Source organism: Pimephales promelas, chromosome 6 (assembly GCF_988280905.1).
Source record: "Pimephales promelas chromosome 6, fPimPro1.hap1.1, whole genome shotgun sequence".
In the NCBI taxonomy this organism is placed as follows: Eukaryota; Metazoa; Chordata; class Actinopteri; order Cypriniformes; family Leuciscidae; genus Pimephales; species Pimephales promelas.
The window spans coordinates 25,356,155-25,375,599 of NC_142774.1; the positions used below are offsets into that span (position 1 = coordinate 25,356,155).

The following is a 19,445-nucleotide window of genomic DNA, read 5'->3' on the forward strand; positions in this document are numbered from 1 at the left end:
ACACTGGTTGAGTTAAAAGTAACACAAAATGTGTTGTCCTTAACTAAACACACAGATGTGTTAAGATATAACACAGGTTGTGTTGTTTTTAACACATCCATTTTAAGAGTGTACGATTTATTTAGGTTTATGTTTTTTTTTTTGACAGGTCATGATCACCTTTCACTTTTAAAATATGTCAACATTCTACTCTTTTCTACTTTATTGTATAGGCTACTATAGAATAAAATGAAGATTATTAAAAGGTGATTTTTTTTAAACCGTCTAACAGCTTAAAAAAAATACGAAGAGCGCCCCCTACTGAATTCTCATCACATACATGGAATCCTCATCAGAAGACCAAAACATTGTCTTCTATTTTACATTTTTATAACAAAAAATTATATTTTTTCTTAAAAAATCTGAATAGAAAAACATGAAGGTAAACGTACAAAGCACATGAACAATTAACCTAAATTACTTACTTTCCCCTCTCATAGCTAATATTGTCACTGTTCCACAGCACGGATCCTTTTGTGTCAGTTACGGTCATCTAACGATAGGTGGCAGTCTGAAATAACTAAAAGAGATTGTGTGAGGCGTAACGTAAGCGTGGGAGACGTTCACACGCAATCAGGAACTATTATATTAAATGTCAATGTAAATAATGCGTTCAGGGATTTATACTGTTGCGAAGTTTTCTGCAGCTTTTGTCTCTTCGCAGTCCTCTCGGAAAAGCAAGTCTTTCATTTCAGCTGCTTCATTTCATTTGAGAAAAATGGTGCACTATCTAACAGAGCAGAGGGGACGAGCAAACTCAACTGACTACAGGATTTATTTAAGTAAGTTTGCCCTTCTTATCTTTAAATGACATTCATAAAAAAAATGAGGACTATAATAAGCCCTCCACTGCTCGGATACATTTTTTTATTTTTGCTGACTCAGTACGTTAACGTTACCCCCCTCGAATTTGTGAGCGCCAACGGCGGGAGATTGTGAAAGACTTAACATGCACTTATTCCCTTATTTGTGCACTTATTTGTGCTCTTTATGCTTTTTACTTCTCGTCTAGCAACGCCCATGATCTATGTCTTTGTATCAAACGCTATGAGAGAGATAGAGGAACAACCTCATTTAAACACAACCAAACCAGAGTCTGTTACCTTGAGATAAATTGAATTTGGACGACTGATACAAGTTGTAACATTTGCTTTTTCAGAAACTTCTGGTGGAAAATACATATCCCCTTTTCATGACATTCCTCTGTATGTTGCTGATGAACAGGTTGGTATGTATAATATGGATGTCGACTTCAAAAGTGCTATTAGGTCAGGTGATAATAAATAATGAATTAGTCCAATAACCTAAATGCATCAAGATAACTGGCACAATTCTTACTCAGTCTTTTTTTCCAATGACATCATTCTTCTTATATTTCAGGAATGTGGCGTTCCACCAAAGAAATTAAAAACTAATGAGGTAACCATTCATCAATAAGCATTTTGGGACCTTATTTTTGCAGAATAGATGCTAATAATGTTGTTTATTTTTTTTTTCAACAGATCCTGTTTAATATGGTAGTAGAAGTTCCTCGTTGGTCAAATGCCAAGATGGAGGTAACGTTAAGTACTTTTTTCAACATTAAAAACTCTCTAAAAAGTCTCTACCCCACTGTGGTGTAATTAATTAATAAAATAGATTGATGGAATCTATCAATAGAAAAAAAAAATATTTTAAATACAGTATTGTATGTTCTTATATTGTGCTTATGTGCAATACAATAGTGTGTTATTTTGAGCAGAGAATTTTTAAAAACTCACTATATAATATCATTTATCCACAGATGGCAACAAAGGAACCATTAAACCCAATCAAGCAAGATGTGAAGAAAGGCAAGCTACGATATGTAGCTAACATTTTTCCGCACAAAGGTTACATTTGGAACTATGGTGCGCTTCCACAGGTGATGTCCTGATTTTGATTTTTACTGTGAATTTCCATAAGATCTGTCTGCAGTATGAATTGAAAAATCAATGTTTTTGTTTTGTCATATTAATTGTTGCAATATTTTTGTATTACTAATCCTCTATCACATTTTAATATGAATATAATGCATTTTTTTTTACCAATATATAAAGACATGGGAAGATCCCAAGCACACTGACAAGGAAACCGCGTGCTGTGGAGACAATGACCCCATAGACGTATGTGAGATTGGCTCCAAGGTGAGTGGAACTGGATAGTTAATAATAATATAATGTATGGCGAAAGCATTTAAACCATCAAGCAGTTTTGTGGTTTACAAAAGTACAAATCCTACGTTTAAGTTTTGCTTTTAATTCAGTACACTGAAACCTTAAATATAATAAATTAATATATATATTTTTAATATTGATACTATAATACTTTGACAATTTAACTAATTATTTTGTAGCTTGGTGTGTAGGTGGCATTTTTGGCCCCATATTCCATGTATTTTGTTTTTTTATTAATATTTAGAACAATAGATTCTTCTTTCTTTACCAACGCGAATTGATTGTAGTTCTGATTACTTTTGTAACTCACTGTAAATCTCTGCGTCACAGGTGTGTGTAACGGGGCAGGTGATTCAGGTTAAAGTTCTTGGAATTCTGGCTTTGATAGATGAAGGAGAGACTGATTGGAAGGTAATAGCCATCAATATAGAGGACCCAGATGCATCAAGCCTTAACAGTGAGTATTTGTTTTTATACATCTATGTCATTTTTGTATTATCTACATTTATGAATGAGCAATCTCAATTAGTGTATCATTAAAAGGTATTGAGGATGTGAGAAAGATCAAGCCTGGTCATCTTGAGGCTACGGTGGATTGGTTTAAAAAATATAAAGTACCAGATGGAAAGCCTGAGAACAAGTTTGCATTCAATGGACAGTTCAAGGATAAGGTAGCGTATCATGGTAGATTGCTGATGGAGAAGTGTTAATCCATTTAATGATATATCTAATGTTGTTGATGTTATTATATTTTTAGGACTTTGCTATAGAAGTCATAAAATCAACACATGGCTTCTGGAAAGCATTAGTGATGAGAACAAAGACGAAAGGTGATGAAATTGTTTGGTGAGTGTGAGATGTGATTTTTTTTTTTTTTTTTATACCAGATATAAATGACAGCAGAGTTTCTCCTTATTAAAGATTTGGTAGTCTTGCATTTTGATTACTGTAATTATGATCATATATAATTTTATCTCTCTTTTTTAGTCAGAACACCTCCTTGTGCGATAGTCCATTCACATGCAGTGATACAGAGGCCAGTGCTGTAGTTCAAGCTGTGAGTATTTATGTCTTTTAATATTGGCAAATTTTTTGCCATTCCTTGAACACACAAGACAACTGCACATTTGCTTTTGTAGGCTGCAGAATATGGGGAACCTCTTGCAGTTTCTTCTGAAGGTAAATTTGTGTATATATATATATATATATATATATATATATTTTTTTTTTTTATTACTATTATCTATTAATTTAGTTTTATTTTCTAAATTATATAACTTGAACTCGTTTCCATTTTTCAGTGGACAAATGGCACTTCTTTGCACAGTAAAAGATCATTCACACAAGGGAGAAAAGGGCAGACGATGCCTTTACATGTAATGTCCATTTTTATGTTTCATTAATGTTTTATTTTTAAAACTTGTCTTTATTTAGTAGCACAAGGCATACACACTTACTTGTCATTCATTTGTTATCATATATGCAAGTAATTTTCTTATATTTCAGTATTCTTACAGTAATATTTGACATGTATCTGTACTTAATTACTTGTTTTTACATATTTCAAAGTACATGTGTTTCAGTGCCAAAGCTCATGTTACCTTTCTTACTTTAAAGGTTAAATAGTCAACCATTTTCACAACGTGAGTTTTTTTTTCTTTCCCTTTTATTTTCTTTCATCATACTTTTACAGTGCCAGTTGTGAGGTTGCGAATTGCAATTGCAATTTTGTTTTTCCACAAGAGGTCAGGTAGAGACACCCATTGTGTGATATATTTTTAACTGAATTAAAAGGGTTATGCATGGGAAATAAGTTTTTAATTGAAGTTGAAAAAATGTGATGAATTTGCTTAAATTATTATTTATTGATAAAATAGTCATTTAAAGGTAAATAACAAAACAACTTCCAAAAAATTGCTATTATCAAAATGAAATGAAATCAGCTTTCTGGGCCAAAAAAAAAAGTTTGATTTTAGGGCTTCGGGTCATTTTGACCCACAAGAGAAGGATTTGTCACATAGTGCGAGGGCACTCGATAATGAAAACAAAACCATAACAAAAGCGCTTGGAATGGATCGACATTAGACTGCCCGATGGTTCACGGGGACAGTGCTGCATCGTCACAAAAGTTGATAATTTGTGCATTTTTTTAGTCATGCCAATTTAAACATGGTGGGAGAGTTTATATATTTATTTGTTGTTATTATTATTATTTGTGAATGCTTTAACTTCACAACCAAGGTACATAATCAAATACCTGAATATAACAAATTTTGTTCAGCCTCTGTTTGAGCATAACCAGCGGCTAAATCGGATCAGGAAAGAGTTGAAGTTAATGTATAAACTTTTTTTGTATAAAAAAAAAATGTATAAAAGTTTTTTTGTTGTGATTTATATTACACACATTTTTGTTATGCATTTCATTAGGGGTTTGCATGAATATTTGTTTGTTTTTTTAACATTCGATCTGCAATTATTATTCGAAAAATAACTCGCAATTAGAAATAAATGCACTGGGTGGCGATGTGGAGCCTGTTTACAAGTTGTTTGTTTTTGATCGCATTGTTGTCATCTGCTCTGCCTCACGAAGTTTAGAATTACTTGAAAATTATGAAAATCATCTTACTAGATGTTTTTACAAAATGGAATTCCTTTTGATCAAATTAATTTATGAATTATTAGTTATAATATCATCACCACAATGAAAAATCAATATTACATATTAAAAGAAGATTTGTCAAATTTGATTTCTGGCTGACTTTAATATCACTCCGCAGCTGCTGTAGACTGTAGCAGCTGCTGTAGCGCTAATAAATACAGGGAATAAACTATAACTATTGCAATGTGATTAAAGGGTAGTTTGATTTCTAACATTATTCTCTCAACAGACATTTACATTGATAGTCCGATGTTAAAATTTATTTGCTTTTAGTGTACTGTGGATTGGGTAAAACTAAAACATTAAAAAACAGACTAGCAGTTACCGTTGACTTGCGGTAGCCTGGCACAGGTGAACTATGCAACAGGAACGACTGAATGAACATTTTTGAAAACTGTCTCCACTGATAAATAACACTAAGGCTAACTTGGGAATAAGGCCAGATGTCCAAAATTCTGAACCACCTCTTTAACATCGAAATCACTCGTGTCAGACGCTCTATTCGCGTTTGGTTTGAGCGCACCATAATAGATTGTTTTGGCTGTACAGCAGCACTAGAATAAAGTTACTTTCCAGTTAAAATTTTGTTTTGATTGATTCACTTTCATTGCAAAGGTCATTAGTTATTAACTTAGGGCCAGTTTACACAACACCGTTCTAACAGAAAACCCCTAACGCGCTCCGGCATGCTTACCTGCACAACAACAGTGCCTGGTTGCTCAAGAACACAAGCCTTAGGAAAAAAAATATGCGCAAGCTTTAAAAAAGCTTCTTCTTTAAGCGTAACTGTGTCTAAAGTTCTGGAAAAGTGAGTGAAACATTTGTCGCAATATCAAGTTCTTTTAATTAAGCTATCTGGGATGCCGAGGAGATTAAACTGATGTATATTATATATATATATATATATATTAATAAAACAATCTTTAGTAGCAGAAGTGGTGGGTCTAACATATTTGTAAGACGGAGTTGGCTTTGCAACCTTGGCTAAATGAAGGATACAGTACATGAGACTAGATAATGATCGGAGATGTCATCGCTTTGCTGCAGAATTTCAATGGCATCGACATTGATTCCATGTGATGATATTAGATCTTAGAGAATGATTATGACAATGAGTAATAGAAAATTACTCTATTTCTAGTAGAAGTGATAGAAAATCAGCAAATTCTTTGATAAAGGCTGTGTGGTGCCCCATATACAGTGGCCAGCACAAATCTCAAACGTAATTATCATTTACGTTAGATAGTGTTACATTATGCAGCAACACTTCAAAAGAATTATATTCGAAACAAGACTTCTCAGTAAGAAGAAATTACTATAAATTACAGCAACATTTGGCTTTCAGATGTGGCTCATGTTTATAACAATCTTGGGGTGGTTTAATCTTGGATTCATTTAAAGTAATATAATCGTCTGGTTTTCGCCAGGTTCCTGTCAAACACAGCTCATCTAGGTTATACTCTGTGATCATATCATTAACAATGAGTGCCTTTGAAGTACATTTACATTTTACATTTATTCATTTAGCTGACGCTTTTATCCAAAGCGACTTACAATTGCTATATATGTCAGAGGTTGCATGCCTCTGGAGCAATGAGGGGTTAAGTGTCTTGCTCAGGGACACATTGGTGTCTCACAGTGAATTCGAACCCAGATCTCTCACACCAAAGGCATGTGTCAAGTAAGTGATCAACCCGACAGCTAGCAGACCGTCAGTTTAGCCAGTCTGTCTGCTTCCTGACCTTATCCCTAATTCATGTTTAAGCTCTAAGACTATGTGCCATTTTGCTAGAGAGTAGAGCTGCACCATTCCAGGAGGGATGAATTCCATCTCTTTTCAACAGGTCAGGTCTGCCCCAAGAACTTTTCCAATTGTCTATAAATTCTATATTATTTTGCGGACACTACTTGCACAGCCAGCCATTGAGTGAGGACAGTCCACTTACTCAACTATCTAGGACAACTATCTCATCACTCCAGCAAACAGGAAAGGGGCCAGAGCAAATTACAGTGACTGACATTATAGTTGTGAGTTCACACACCTTTTTAGCGTTCATTTTAGTGATCACTCGATCAAGTCGAACATCATTCGTGCCAACGTGAATAATAATCTTAGAGAATTTACAATTAGCATTAGCCAGCACTTTTAAATTTGCCTTGATGTCAGGCGCTCTGGCTCCCGGCAAGCATGTGACTACACGTTCCGTGTAATAGAATCGCCAATAACTAGGGCACTTTCAACAGAATTCTCAGTGGGTGTTTCACTGAATGGGGAGAATCTTTTTGTTATGGTAAACGGAATGGAAGAGCAGTGTTTTATCCCACAATTACAGCGTCTCATGGTCACCCAGTTGCCCTGCTGAGTTCACTAAGCTTGCTGCATCCAAAGTAGTATCTAAAGCCCTTGCACTCTTACTATCCTCAATTGAAGTTTGGATGTGTCTCTAGTTCTGAAATCTTCTCTGTCAGCCTGATAATCTCTCTACATTTATCACATGTAAAGTGTCCACAAATTTATCCACGAAGTGCAAGTGACAATAACAAGAGAAGACATTACTCACCATGTTTGTTGACTGATCTTACTAACCACAGTTGTTTGATAGACTCGAAAAAAGCGTGAGCGAGAAAAAGAAAACTAAAGACGGCAAGCACGGATGGCGGGTTAACAGGCTGCTAGCGAGATAGCAGCGAAAGCGATATCGATAAAAGCTAGCGATGTCAGATTAATGTGATAACATATATTAGATAGTCTAATGTTCTGAGTAAGTTATATTTAGCAATATAAACAAGGAATGATAGTAAATAGAGATTCTAGAAATCTTGAAATTATTCCACCCCCATTGCAAATCAGGTTTATTGGCAAAATGTACAGACTTTTAGCTAGTTTGCCATGATAAATCAAACAAAAGTACTTGAAATGGCTCAACACAACAAATTATTTAAGTGGTTTCCCCCAATTCAACTGAAAATGCAACCTTTAATGACTTCTGCTGTCTCAAAATTACTCAACCCCTTCATGGCAAGCATCTTTAGTACTATGTAGAACACAATTTTGCTGTTATGACCTGCTGCAAATGAGAAGTAAATCCAGACGCCAGAGTTTCTGAGGAACAGTAATAGTCTTGGGTTTGCGTGCTGCATCTGCCTTCCTCAAATCCCACCTGAGATTTTCTATAGGGTTCAAGTCAGGTGACTGTGATGGCCACTGAACAATCTTTCAGAACTTCTGCAACCAAACCCTGGTGTAAATTTACCCTTGGGATTATCGTCCTGTTGGAAGGTCCAATGACGCCCAAGCTTCAGCTTCCTCACTGACGGCATCCCGTTTTCTCCTCTAGATTTCCAGATACTTTAATGCCAGTTAAAGAGGATACAAAGCAGCACAAGAGCAATATCAAGCCACCACCATGCCTATCTGTAGGCAGGGTGTTCTTTTCAGCATATGCTTCATTCTTACTCCGGACTTAACACTGATCCATAGGGCCGAAAAGTTCCAGTTTTGTTTCATCGTTCCACAGAATGGATCCCAAAACTTCTGTGGCCAATTTATATGATTTTGAGCAATTTGAGCCAACTTTTCTTGTGCTTTTGGGTCAGTAGTGGTGTACGTCTGAGTTCTGGCACGTGTTTAGTATGGCCTTACTGTGCAAGCTGAAACCTGAGTGACTGTTGCCTCCAAGTCTTGCTGCAGGTCTTTTGCAGTCACTCTAGAGTTTTTCTGAACCTGTCTTCTCAGAAATCTGGTTGCATAGCTTCCTTTTTCATCTCCGTCCAGGTAGTGTAACCACTGTACCTTTAACTTTTAACTTTCAAACGGTGTCTATAGGAACATTTAGTGCCTTTTTTTGCTACCTTTTTGTATCCGGTTCCTTGTTTGTGAAGGGTGATTTATATCTTCTCTAAACTTTGTGGACCATTCGTTTGACTTATTCTAACAATATATATATTCTAATTTATTTATTTATTTCTAACATGCAGTCTAACGTGAAACTCAATACACCTTGCCAGTTCAGATATTTCATGTTTTCTAGCTCAAGCACACCTGGTGTTACTAATGCAGCCCTTAATTAGTTGCGTCAGGTTAGTTTGAGACAACAGCTGTTTTGCAGATTGTGCTGTTGTGAGGGATTCATTCTATCCAGGGCATTGAATAGTTTTGAGAATGTATTAAATGTTGAATTTGGAGAAACCACTTGAAACATTTGTTGTGTTGAGCTATTTAAATTACTATAGATTTGTTCATTGCAAAAAGATGAAAGAAATTAAAGTTTGCTTATATACTGGATTTGCAATGGGGATTTCATAATTTTGATTACAACTATGTAGCATTTATGTGTCTGTTAATGCTAATTCATAAAAATACAATTGTTTGTTCATTAAGTTCATACTTTGATGTGAAAGGATACAGCCTTTTGATTAAAGTTACAAAAAATAATAATTAATGCTGTAGAAATAAAGTTCATTATTAGTTCATATTAACTAATGTCAAGAAATGGAAACTTATTGTAAAGTATTCCAAAATTAGAACCACCCAGACTTTTCTTGGCTTCAAATTAGGACAAGATGACTTTGTCTTAGTAAGGTGATAAACTCAAACAATATAAATAATGAATAATGCTGTACTACTTTCCCTGAATCAGAATCAAGGACTAGTAGAAATGAACTCCTCGAATCGTTTCTGTTAGTCTTTTCCTTGGAAATATATTAATAAAAAACAATTTATCTATAAAAATAGCTTTTTCAATGAACATTCTCAAAGCATTAAGAATGGTGTCTTAACTCTGTGAAATATTAATTGATTGTAATTTCTATAAAACAGCAGTTATTGTGAAAACAAACATGCTGTGTCTTTTCTCCTCTTTAGACTTTGTTTATATAATATAATAATACAAAAGCACGAATAATCCAAATTTGTTTGGAATAAAACATAAAAACTTCAAGGGTTGAACACTTTTCTTTTGATTGTTTGTATTTGTACTATTTGCAAATTATAAATAAAATGTTTTAAATTTAACTGTTTATTAAACATTGTACAATTTACTGTAAATGCTTGAAATAAATATACATTTTATTAAAAACCCCACATTTCAGCAATATTAGGAATGATAACAAATCATAACAAATATTTTTCAAATAAACTGCATTCAGTTCTTCAGTACAATACAATACTTACAGTATTCAATGCCATTCTGAATTCAATGTTTTAAGCATTACAAACGAGGAGCAATACAAAAAGGCAGAAAATAGCACATTTAAAACTTTTAGTGTCTAATGGCAAAATACCAATGTGTACATAAACTGCTAGCTTAATGTAAAAGTTGTGCACCCCAGTTCGTTAGTTGAAGTCAGAAATTCATTCAAGTAAAGTTGACTCCACTCAGAAACACTCCGAAGCATCTTCAAGTATGGCTATTCTTGTCACTCACTAAATTTTAACCACCCATTTCACTTGCTTCATACACAACCTGCTACTCAAGCTGGGCCCTATACACTTAAATTTAACATCTAATTTAAACTACAGAACTGGAAGCTTCTTCCTTAACTAGTCAGTACATCGAATTGATTTGTAATAGAAAAAAAAAAATTGTAAACGTTGCTATTGTTTGACAGAAAAAAAAAAACCTCAGGTAACCCGAAAACCAACAAGACAAAGGATTTTGGAACAAAATCTATTATAATTATTATTATTATTGTGTGGGTTGACTTTAAACAAACATGGAAATGAACCTTCGTACATAACATGGACTTAGAATTGAGAAGAATGGACTTAGACTTATGCAATGCAATTATGTGGTGTATACACAATGTGGAATAAATCTATTTAAGAAATTTACAATATTCTATCTATTTTGAATTTACATCTATTTAAAAAAAGAACAACAAATTGAAGTGCTTAATTTGTTCATGTCAGAGTGGAATGAGTTGTATTTCATTAATTACCAATAACTCATCAAATATCTAATTTAATTCAGGGACAGGAGTGTAAGAGGCAATAACATATGTTTAGTGGTTGTAAATGTACTCAGTCTCAAACTATACATATGCAACTAATTGTCCACATAGTATTTTAACTGACTTGGAAATGCATTGCTTTATATGTCATGACACTTTCCCTTTAATTAAATCAGTGCTTAAATGTTAAAATGTTCAAATTACTTTTTAAAAGGTTTATCAGCATTTTGCTTCAACAGCACATAAATTCTGATTGTTTTAATTTTCTAATAAAGTTAGATATGTGTGTGGTATACAAGCAATTCATAAGAATTTTAAATATAAAGGATCAAACCTGAATTAGAGAAGACAACATGAACACAAGTGATGTTTATGCACTGAAATGAGCTGATATATCCCTGATTTTGCAATTCCATTGACACTTGAAGTTCAAGCAATACTTTCTGATCAAGTGTGAAGAAAGCAAGAAATGAACTTTGCATCAATAATGGCCATAAGGTATGGGTTAGTTTTTGCTACAAAGTGTTTGGAAGTAAAATAACAGAAACACCTTGATATTATTATGTTCTATTGCCAAACTAGTTCTGAGGTATATGATAAGTAGGTTTTTCTACATCATTCATAAGCCTTCTCAACGCCCTTAGAGATACTCACATTATATTTATAGCAGGTCAAGTAGCACCATTTGAAATAATAAAATCAAACCCAAAGAAATAGTACTCTTCTTTACTAAACTATTGTCTAAGCATACATTCAAAAAAAATTAATTTACTGTACACATCTCAACTTTTTTTTTATACAGCTAAAGTTGCATTATGTAAAAAACCCACAGCAAGCCAAGCCAGCTGCCTCTGAAACAGTGACATTGATGTAAAAATAACCCTGTTAGGTGTTCCTTGACATATTATGCTTTGAGGACCTAATATTGACCATTGTTTTTCTTGACTCCAGTATTCAGTGTTCTGAAATTTCACGTTTTTTGTTGTTATTTTGTGTGATTTCTTTCTCAGAACATTACTGTTACAAAATTGACCCTCAGTGGCTCACTACACAGTAAGTGTAAGTAATTTGTAAAATTGTTTTAAAGTATTTAAAATTATTTTTAACTATCCACTGTGGAGTTCGTCATCATTGTTTTCCTCATTGTGTAACTAAAATGAATGGAGTATAATACATTTTTTCAAATTGGAGAGCAGCAAGTGCTGCCCTCATTATTACTAAACAAGTGCTTCTAAAACATTATTTAAGCTTGATAATGTCTTAATTGCTTAATTAAAAAGAATGTGTATTAACTTTAAAATTATACAAGTTGTGTGTTGTTAAAGAAAGGCTTTAAAAAACACATTTCTGCATTCAAAACACTCACTAGCACCATAAAAATGTGATTAGCCACAAAAGTCACCTAGGATGAATATTTCTTTCCAGTAATATGTCCAAATTTGTTGGACTTTAAGCACCATGGATGAAGAACAGTGTTATCATACGTGAGTATTTAAATAAATATTTCCAATTGATCAAACAGTAAAGATTGACTTTTTAAGAGCGTGTAAAAAGCCAACTGATGCTTACTATTGTCAATAACCTGAAACTGAACAAGAATTATGGGTTATGTGGTCAGTGGTTCTGAGGTCACTATATTGTAGCACCATTTCATGCACCATGTTATTTTTCTGATGCCACTCTCATTCTTGTGTTTATGAATGCTCTGAACCTAGAGAGAGGTTTTTACAGGAAATGATTGTAAGGTCCGGTCACCTTGGTAAAGGCATAGGGAGATGTGCTTACATATGTATTAGTAGTGCAAGACATTGACCGTTCTGTAAGCATGAGAAGAAACCGCTTGTATGGAGGTTCAGAAGGTTCTGAATGTTCTCGTTTCACTCTCTTTCCACTGCTCTTGCTCGTTGTATTTTCAGCACCGTGCTTCTCAGCATCTTCCTCTTTATCCCGGGCCTTCTCTGCCATCTTGGCTTCCCACAGAGCCAGTCCGTGTTTTGCCTCATTCAAGTTCTTGTGCTGGTAAAACACCAGTGAGATACGGGTGGGGTGGTTGCGGTCAGGCTTCTTGACTGGTGTAGTCGCATGGAGTTCCCGCTTAGCACACTCGATAATGATTGAACCATGACTAGGTGCCACTGCTACCCCTCCAATTTCAGGATCAAGGAAGTTGTGCTCGCTGTCAGACCACACATCCTCCTTTTCTTTTTGTTCTGAACTCTGGGTAAGTGTTGTCTGGTTGACAACGGGGTTAAGGGCATTTTCACTGGAATGCCTCAAGCCTGGATGTTGGTTTGGGTTGAAGCATTCATTACCCAAAGGAGGAAACACCTGAGGGATACCATTTGCTCCATGCATGTTTATCTCTAACTCGTTATTACTTTGCATACTTAAGGTATTTGGATTTGGGGGAAACATTTGGGAATTCTGGGACATATGAGGCTTGGGGTAAGCATCAAACTGGCTGCTTTTGCCAATAGTAGCATAGTCCAAATGTAGATGAGCTGAAGGAGGCCTGGAGAAGGCATCAGGTGGCATATTAGGATGATAACCTGGGTAATGGCCCATAGAGGTCATGCCAGGTTTCATGTTACAGGTACCATAACCATTGGGTGGTAAGCTAGGCTCTCCGTAGTGTGGTGGGTAGTTGACGGCATAATGTTGAGATGCGCTGTACTGCTGCTCAGAGAACAGCGAATTTCTTTGGGGATGATACATATCTGGATGCTTTAGATTAGAAGAGTAGTAAGGGTGGTAGTTGTCCATGGGAAGCCCCCCATTACATTGGTAACCAGTATAGAGAGGGTTGGGTGTAAGAGACCTGGGGTATGGGGTGGGTGCATTAGACACGTTAATGTAAGAGTTGGGTGCATGTAAATGAGAGGGATAGGGACTGGCATTAGGTGGTGTTTGAGGATGTGGGGTCATTGGTTTAGAAGCATTTGAGAGGGCTCCTGATGCATTTGAGAATCTAGGGAACTGTGAGACAGTGTAAGTGGGATTAGAATTAGGTTGTGTTTGCTGCCGATGATGCTGATGGCCAGCATGCGGGAGATGCCCGGGATCCAGATTTATGTTACCTGAGCCTGGAAGAAATAATGGGATTAGACCAAAATGTAAACTTTTGGTGTTGAAACATTGATAAACACTTCAAATCTGTTCTATTATTCTTTTATATCATTTATTGTATCACCCCTAATGTAATTATTTATAGCTGAATACATTTTAAAGCCTTGCTTTTGTACCTGTTACAGTCGTGTTCTGGCCTGGGGACTCAAAAGTGGTCTGTTTCTGCTTTGTTTGATGGGTGCTGTCCATTTTGGAGTTAGGTGTGTTGGGGTTTGTTTTGTTAGCTGCAGCTCTCCTGGCATCCAGCTTCTTTTGTCGGCAAGACTTGGCAGGCTCTGGTAGCATACGCACCTGTCTACGAAAGGCACTGAGCACCTGAATGGCACCAGTCTTCGTCTTCTCCAGCTGAGCCTCAGCACTGCCAAACTCATCAGTGGAGGAGGCCTTGTATAAGGGAAGCACGTGCAGCTGCTCATCCTCAGGAATTTTTCCAATCTCACGATTGTCGTCTCGTGTTAGCGTGCAGACCTACAAATGGAGTAAAGAGAGAGGGAGGTTTGGCCTGTTTAATTGGTAGTTTTGCAACCACAACTGTGTTTTAGCCATCTTCTGTTTTCCACCTTCAGAGTATAAAGCAAGGGTATATATTATTTGTATCATGTTATCATGTAATAGACTTAACTGCTGGCTTTGGTGAATGCTTTTTATTAGTCTTATTAGGGTACACTACGTTTTTAAAGTTACCATGAAATCAAAATGGACAATATATATATATATATATATATATATATATATATATTACTGAAAGTAAATGTTATTTTTAAAACATTTTTATTATAAATAATTTTTCTGTGCATGACATTATTTTTTTTAAATTAATTTCCACTCAAAAACATCAACCTCCTCTCCCCTTCAGACAGCATCTGCTCTCTTCGTGCCATGTCTCGGTGGAGGATGCGATTAAATATCCTTCACAACTGACAGCTAACTGATATTCAGATCTGCATCCATAGAGCTGGTAAGTCCCGCCCATCCGTAAAACTCCAAGTGGACCTCTAGGTTGAAAAAGCGTCAATGTAAGTGAATGAGAGAAATTATTTTCTGATCCCGTTTGAATTGTGCCATCAATGTGAGCATATGTTGTCTGTGAATTTTTTATATAATTTCTTATGTAACGAGTTTGACAGTATATTGTATGATTCTTTGGCTAGCAGTTGTGGAATAGACATAGCGAGAAAGACTACACGTCGCAAATGTGACGTCACCGCATAACACATTTTCCCGAGATGCCTGTGTTTTGTACCTAAATGTCACCATTCAAACAATGGTTTTTTAGGGGGATCCGTGTGCTAGTGTTGGTGAGGTATGTCAAACACGTCGAAAGAGTTGTAGTCCACCAAGTGCTCTCACACAAAATTTAACCATATGAAAATTCTACCTGCTAAATTGTAGCATTCTTTACACGAAAAATTATATAAAAAATTCACAGACAACATATGTTCACATTCATTTGCAAAATTCAAATGGGATTAGAAAATAATTATTTTCTCTCATTCACTCGCATTGACGATTTTTCAACCTAACTGGTCCAGCGGTCCAGTTAGTGGAAGGGGTGGGACTTACCAGCTCTATTTAGTTAGCAACTCCAACTTCTTACAGTCCAATCAATTCCCAAGGACTAAATCCAGTTCCGCCTTACATTTATTTCTAATTCCACAATCCATTTCACTTGGAAATTCATCACTATAGGGACAATGGACATCATAATGTCTGTTTCATGTCAACTTTAATTCTTACCACAGTACTGCCCCCTTGCATGTTGTGGAGGTCTCTGTGAGCATGAGCACAAAAGTCTAGACAGGCTGTCACTCCAGAAAATGGCCGTCCATCTTTTAGGCCCAGACGGCAATCGGGAGCTCTGTGTTCATGCTCCACCTGTCAAACATCGGTAGATATATGTGAAATTTGTTTTAACTTAAAATTTGCCTACTTTGGTATAATGCCCCTTTTGCAATTAGCCTAATGCACTATTGCAGTCACTTTAACTTTACTTATTTTTATATAATACAACACTATACATACATGTAAATACACTATCCTGTAAAATGAGACCTGAAGCAGAAAGCTTAAATGTGTACCTGATTGCTGTAAGCATCAGGTGCCATTTTTTTATACAATGGGGCCATGAAAGTTGCAAGTCCCTGGAGATTTTGTTCCAGTTTCTCTTCCTGTAAGGGAATCAAACATTATCCTGTTATTTCCTATCTTGTATGTCCTTTGAGTCCATTTTGTGTTTGTGTGAGAGCATCTCACCTCCCTGGGATCATCACCAAGCAGTTTGAACTTCCTGGGGATTTTACTTCTGGCAAATTTGCAGCCATTATAGTACATGCTCCAGGAGCAGCCGAAGGAGAAAGAAGCTCCACAGGCATCAGGCTCCAAACCCTGACATGCACATGTTCTCCTAAGGAAAATGACAGAATGTTAAGTTTTAAGACAAATAAACATATTGTAAAGATACCTTAGGATGTCTAGAATTTTATGTTTTGTTGAAGCCATTATATATCTTGTCTTTAGGAAAACATAAAAAACATAAATGTACAATAAGCAGAAAGTGGTCAGATAAGTGGTAGCAATCAAGACCACAGACCATAAATTTATCGGTCGATAATAATTTAATATTACATAATAGTAATTTATTTAATAAAAATGATTGGTAACACTTTATAATAACTACACGCTAATAATCATTAGTTAAGCATGAGTAAACCATTAATTCATCATTCATAAAGCATTAATAGACATTAATAAGCAGTTCATAAATACAGCTATAAATGCTTTCTTCTTGATTTAAAAGCATATCTATAATTTGTTTAATAATTGTATTTCATCCTTTATTAATGATCAATTTATCATTTCTAAATGAAGAATTGCATTTTTTATAAACCAGTTATTTAAGAGTTGTCCGTGGTTCATACGATTACTTAGAGTGAGTAAGTAAATGATTAATAAACTATTTAAATGTACATTCATACATCTTATTATTCAGACATATAGTGATGGTTACTTAATGTGTTAATAAATGCTTTATTAACATGTATTAATGCTGTAATTAAGGATTAATTTGGGTAGTTATAAAGCATTTAGTAGTGGTCAGTTAACTATTTTTGTGACCTAATCTAAAGTGAGGACTAGTCATGCCTTGTAAAGCATTTTTAAAGGCTGTTAAATATTTCTATTTTCTGTATCACTGTGTTGTGTTTGTTACATTTTACTGTTTAGAAGATTGACGAGTCTTTAAATCGCCTTTATAAATGCTTTACAAAGCATGAATAGTCCTCACTTTAGATTAGCTCACAAAAATAGTTAACTGACCACTAATAAATGCTTGTATTACTACCTGTATTTACTACATTTACTTACACTTTCTAAGTGGTCTTATAAATTACTGACAACTCTTAAACAACTGGTTTGCAAATAATGTTATACTTCATTTAGAAATTATTAATTGATCATTAACAAAGTATGAAAATACAATCATTAAACGCATTATAGATATGCTTATAAATCAAGAAAAAAGCATGTATAGATATATTTATAAACTGCATATTAATGTCTATTAATGTTTTATAAATGATGTATTAACTGTTTACTCATGCTTAACTAATGATTAATAGCGTGCAGTTATTATAAAGTGTTACCAAATGATTTGTCTTTTGGTTAGGGAATATTTATTAATATTCACACTTATAAAGGGACACTATGCATTTTTTTTAGCTTAACTGAACAGCTTTGGAGCTATTGAAATGGTTATATGACTTCTTTCGGGTTGAATGGTGGCCATTGAAAACTATACTAGGCTACTTTGTGCAGATTAGCTAGAACACAGAACCTCTGACACACTTGGTAAATGTTCTGCCACTGGACCATTAAAGTACTGTACATGGGTATGGATCTATGCATTTAATCATGTGAAAATTCTCACCACAAACAACATATATTAGATCTCATCAAACGACAAATTTAACACAATGTACTATTGTATACTATGTAACACGTCATGCTATGTCACGCTCTGAGTGAGTGGTATTTATGACAGTAACGTTAAATACAAGTACTCCACAGCGACTCTAGGGGTCGCTGTTTGGCAAAAATGAAATTCCTGCATAGTGTCCCTTTAATATTTAATGATATTATTGATCTGACTGCATTGTCACCAGTGTATGAACTGAGCTGACTGATGATATTACTTTTTTCTCTAGAGCTGCTTTATAGATAAATTAGTAACCAATTATTTTTACAACGAAAATGAATAAGCATTGAATTTACTTTAGCTAGACAATGACATTATTTTCTTCTACAGCTGCTGTACAGCCAAAACAAACTTTGTTGCATTATTGTTCTGTTATCGCTGTAAAGCTTCTTTGAAATGATCTGTATTGTAAAAAGCGCTAAATAAATGAAGTTCACTTGATGTGAATGTTTACTGTATTTGTGTAAAAGCAATAACAAGCATTTGTCCTTACTCCTCATTTAGAGCACATCTGCGGTTGGTTAGGGCACCATGTTTTGTTAGCGTGTCACTGAGTTCAGTGTAGAGACTGTCAGCCAGGTTCGTTGATATGCCTTCCCAAATTAAGATGACCACTACTATACAGGATGTTTCACATGAGTGACCAGTCCGTTCTCGTACCAAGACCAGGAGTTTCTCGTCTACGTTTGCCCTCCGTATTACCTACACAACATAGTGCACATGTACAAAATATCCAGAAAATATACAGGTAGCAGTTTTAGACCTCTGTCATGTAACTGAGTTTTCCATAGAGGGTGCTGTAGATGAGAAAACTAACAATAATGTTTTAATATTTAATTACAGAAACGGACAAAGATAGGTGATGCATATGTACAAAAAAGAGAACACACAGGATATAAATGAATTGCCTTTACCCATTTAGCAATGGGGCAGCCCTGCCCACTCTTCCCTTCCTTGCCAGTATACACAACTTTTTCAATCCTAATGGCACTTCCAGTCAGTCCAGATCTGTCACAGGAAACATAGTGTAATAGCTAGAAAAAATACTGAGAGAATAAGTTACAAGCATTTATTTTGTGCATTAGAGAAGTTCATAATATCATACCTTTCCTCCATAATTTTGCGGATGCCTGCAACAGTCTGTGCTGATCCTAAGTGAGTATAATATGGTCCTTCATCCCTTTCACTGATTTGGTCTATGGATTTTGTCATAGATTGTCAGGAGAAAAAAAATATAATTAATATGAAAATGATTTAATTTGATTAAAAATAACAGTAAGATATCAAACTATTTACATTAAGTATCAGTTCACTTTAAAATGAAAATTAGCCAATGATTTACTCACCCTCATGCCATCCTAGTTGTATATGACTTTCTTTTTTCAGACAAATTAAATCTGAGATATTTTTAATAACAGTGGATTGCAACCAACAGCTCAAAAATGTGCATTCATTGTAAACAAACTCCAAACGGCTTCTGTGGGTTATAAAGGCCTTCTGA

The 19,445-nt window shown here is 35.0% G+C and overlaps 2 protein-coding genes and 1 pseudogene across 3 annotated transcripts in view; 1 reads left to right on the top strand and 2 right to left on the bottom strand.

Moving 5' to 3' along the window:
- Positions 1 to 551: 551 nt before the first annotated feature.
- Positions 552 to 4,764, top strand: ppa2 (inorganic pyrophosphatase 2). The gene is made up of 12 exons (XM_089132290.1): positions 552 to 821; positions 1,199 to 1,263; positions 1,420 to 1,458; positions 1,542 to 1,595; positions 1,823 to 1,942; positions 2,118 to 2,204; positions 2,565 to 2,691; positions 2,778 to 2,905; positions 2,992 to 3,080; positions 3,222 to 3,291; positions 3,374 to 3,413; positions 3,536 to 4,764. The coding sequence occupies exons 1-12, from the start codon at positions 647 to 649 to the stop codon at positions 3,562 to 3,564; spliced, it is 1,023 nt and encodes a 340-aa protein (XP_088988416.1). The 5' UTR covers positions 552 to 646; the 3' UTR covers positions 3,565 to 4,764.
- Positions 4,765 to 6,653: 1,889 nt separating this feature from the next.
- LOC148978584 (uncharacterized) lies at positions 6,654 to 7,447 on the bottom strand (annotated as a pseudogene).
- A 2,493-nt stretch (positions 7,448 to 9,940) lies between these two features.
- The window catches only part of tet2 (tet methylcytosine dioxygenase 2), a 42,588-nt gene continuing 33,083 nt past the window's right edge, over positions 9,941 to 19,445 (bottom strand). For both annotated transcript variants that reach the window (XM_039694339.2, XM_039694345.2), the window contains 8 exons: positions 19,050 to 19,140; positions 18,859 to 18,952; positions 18,438 to 18,646; positions 16,225 to 16,375; positions 16,050 to 16,139; positions 15,709 to 15,846; positions 14,088 to 14,439; positions 9,941 to 13,928 (listed from right to left, as the gene is read on the bottom strand). In XM_039694339.2, coding sequence (XP_039550273.2) covers positions 12,571 to 13,928; positions 14,088 to 14,439; positions 15,709 to 15,846; positions 16,050 to 16,139; positions 16,225 to 16,375; positions 18,438 to 18,646; positions 18,859 to 18,952; positions 19,050 to 19,140 — 2,483 coding nt within the window. In that variant the 3' untranslated portion in view covers positions 9,941 to 12,570. The remainder of the gene's footprint in view (positions 13,929 to 14,087; positions 14,440 to 15,708; positions 15,847 to 16,049; positions 16,140 to 16,224; positions 16,376 to 18,437; positions 18,647 to 18,858; positions 18,953 to 19,049; positions 19,141 to 19,445) is intronic.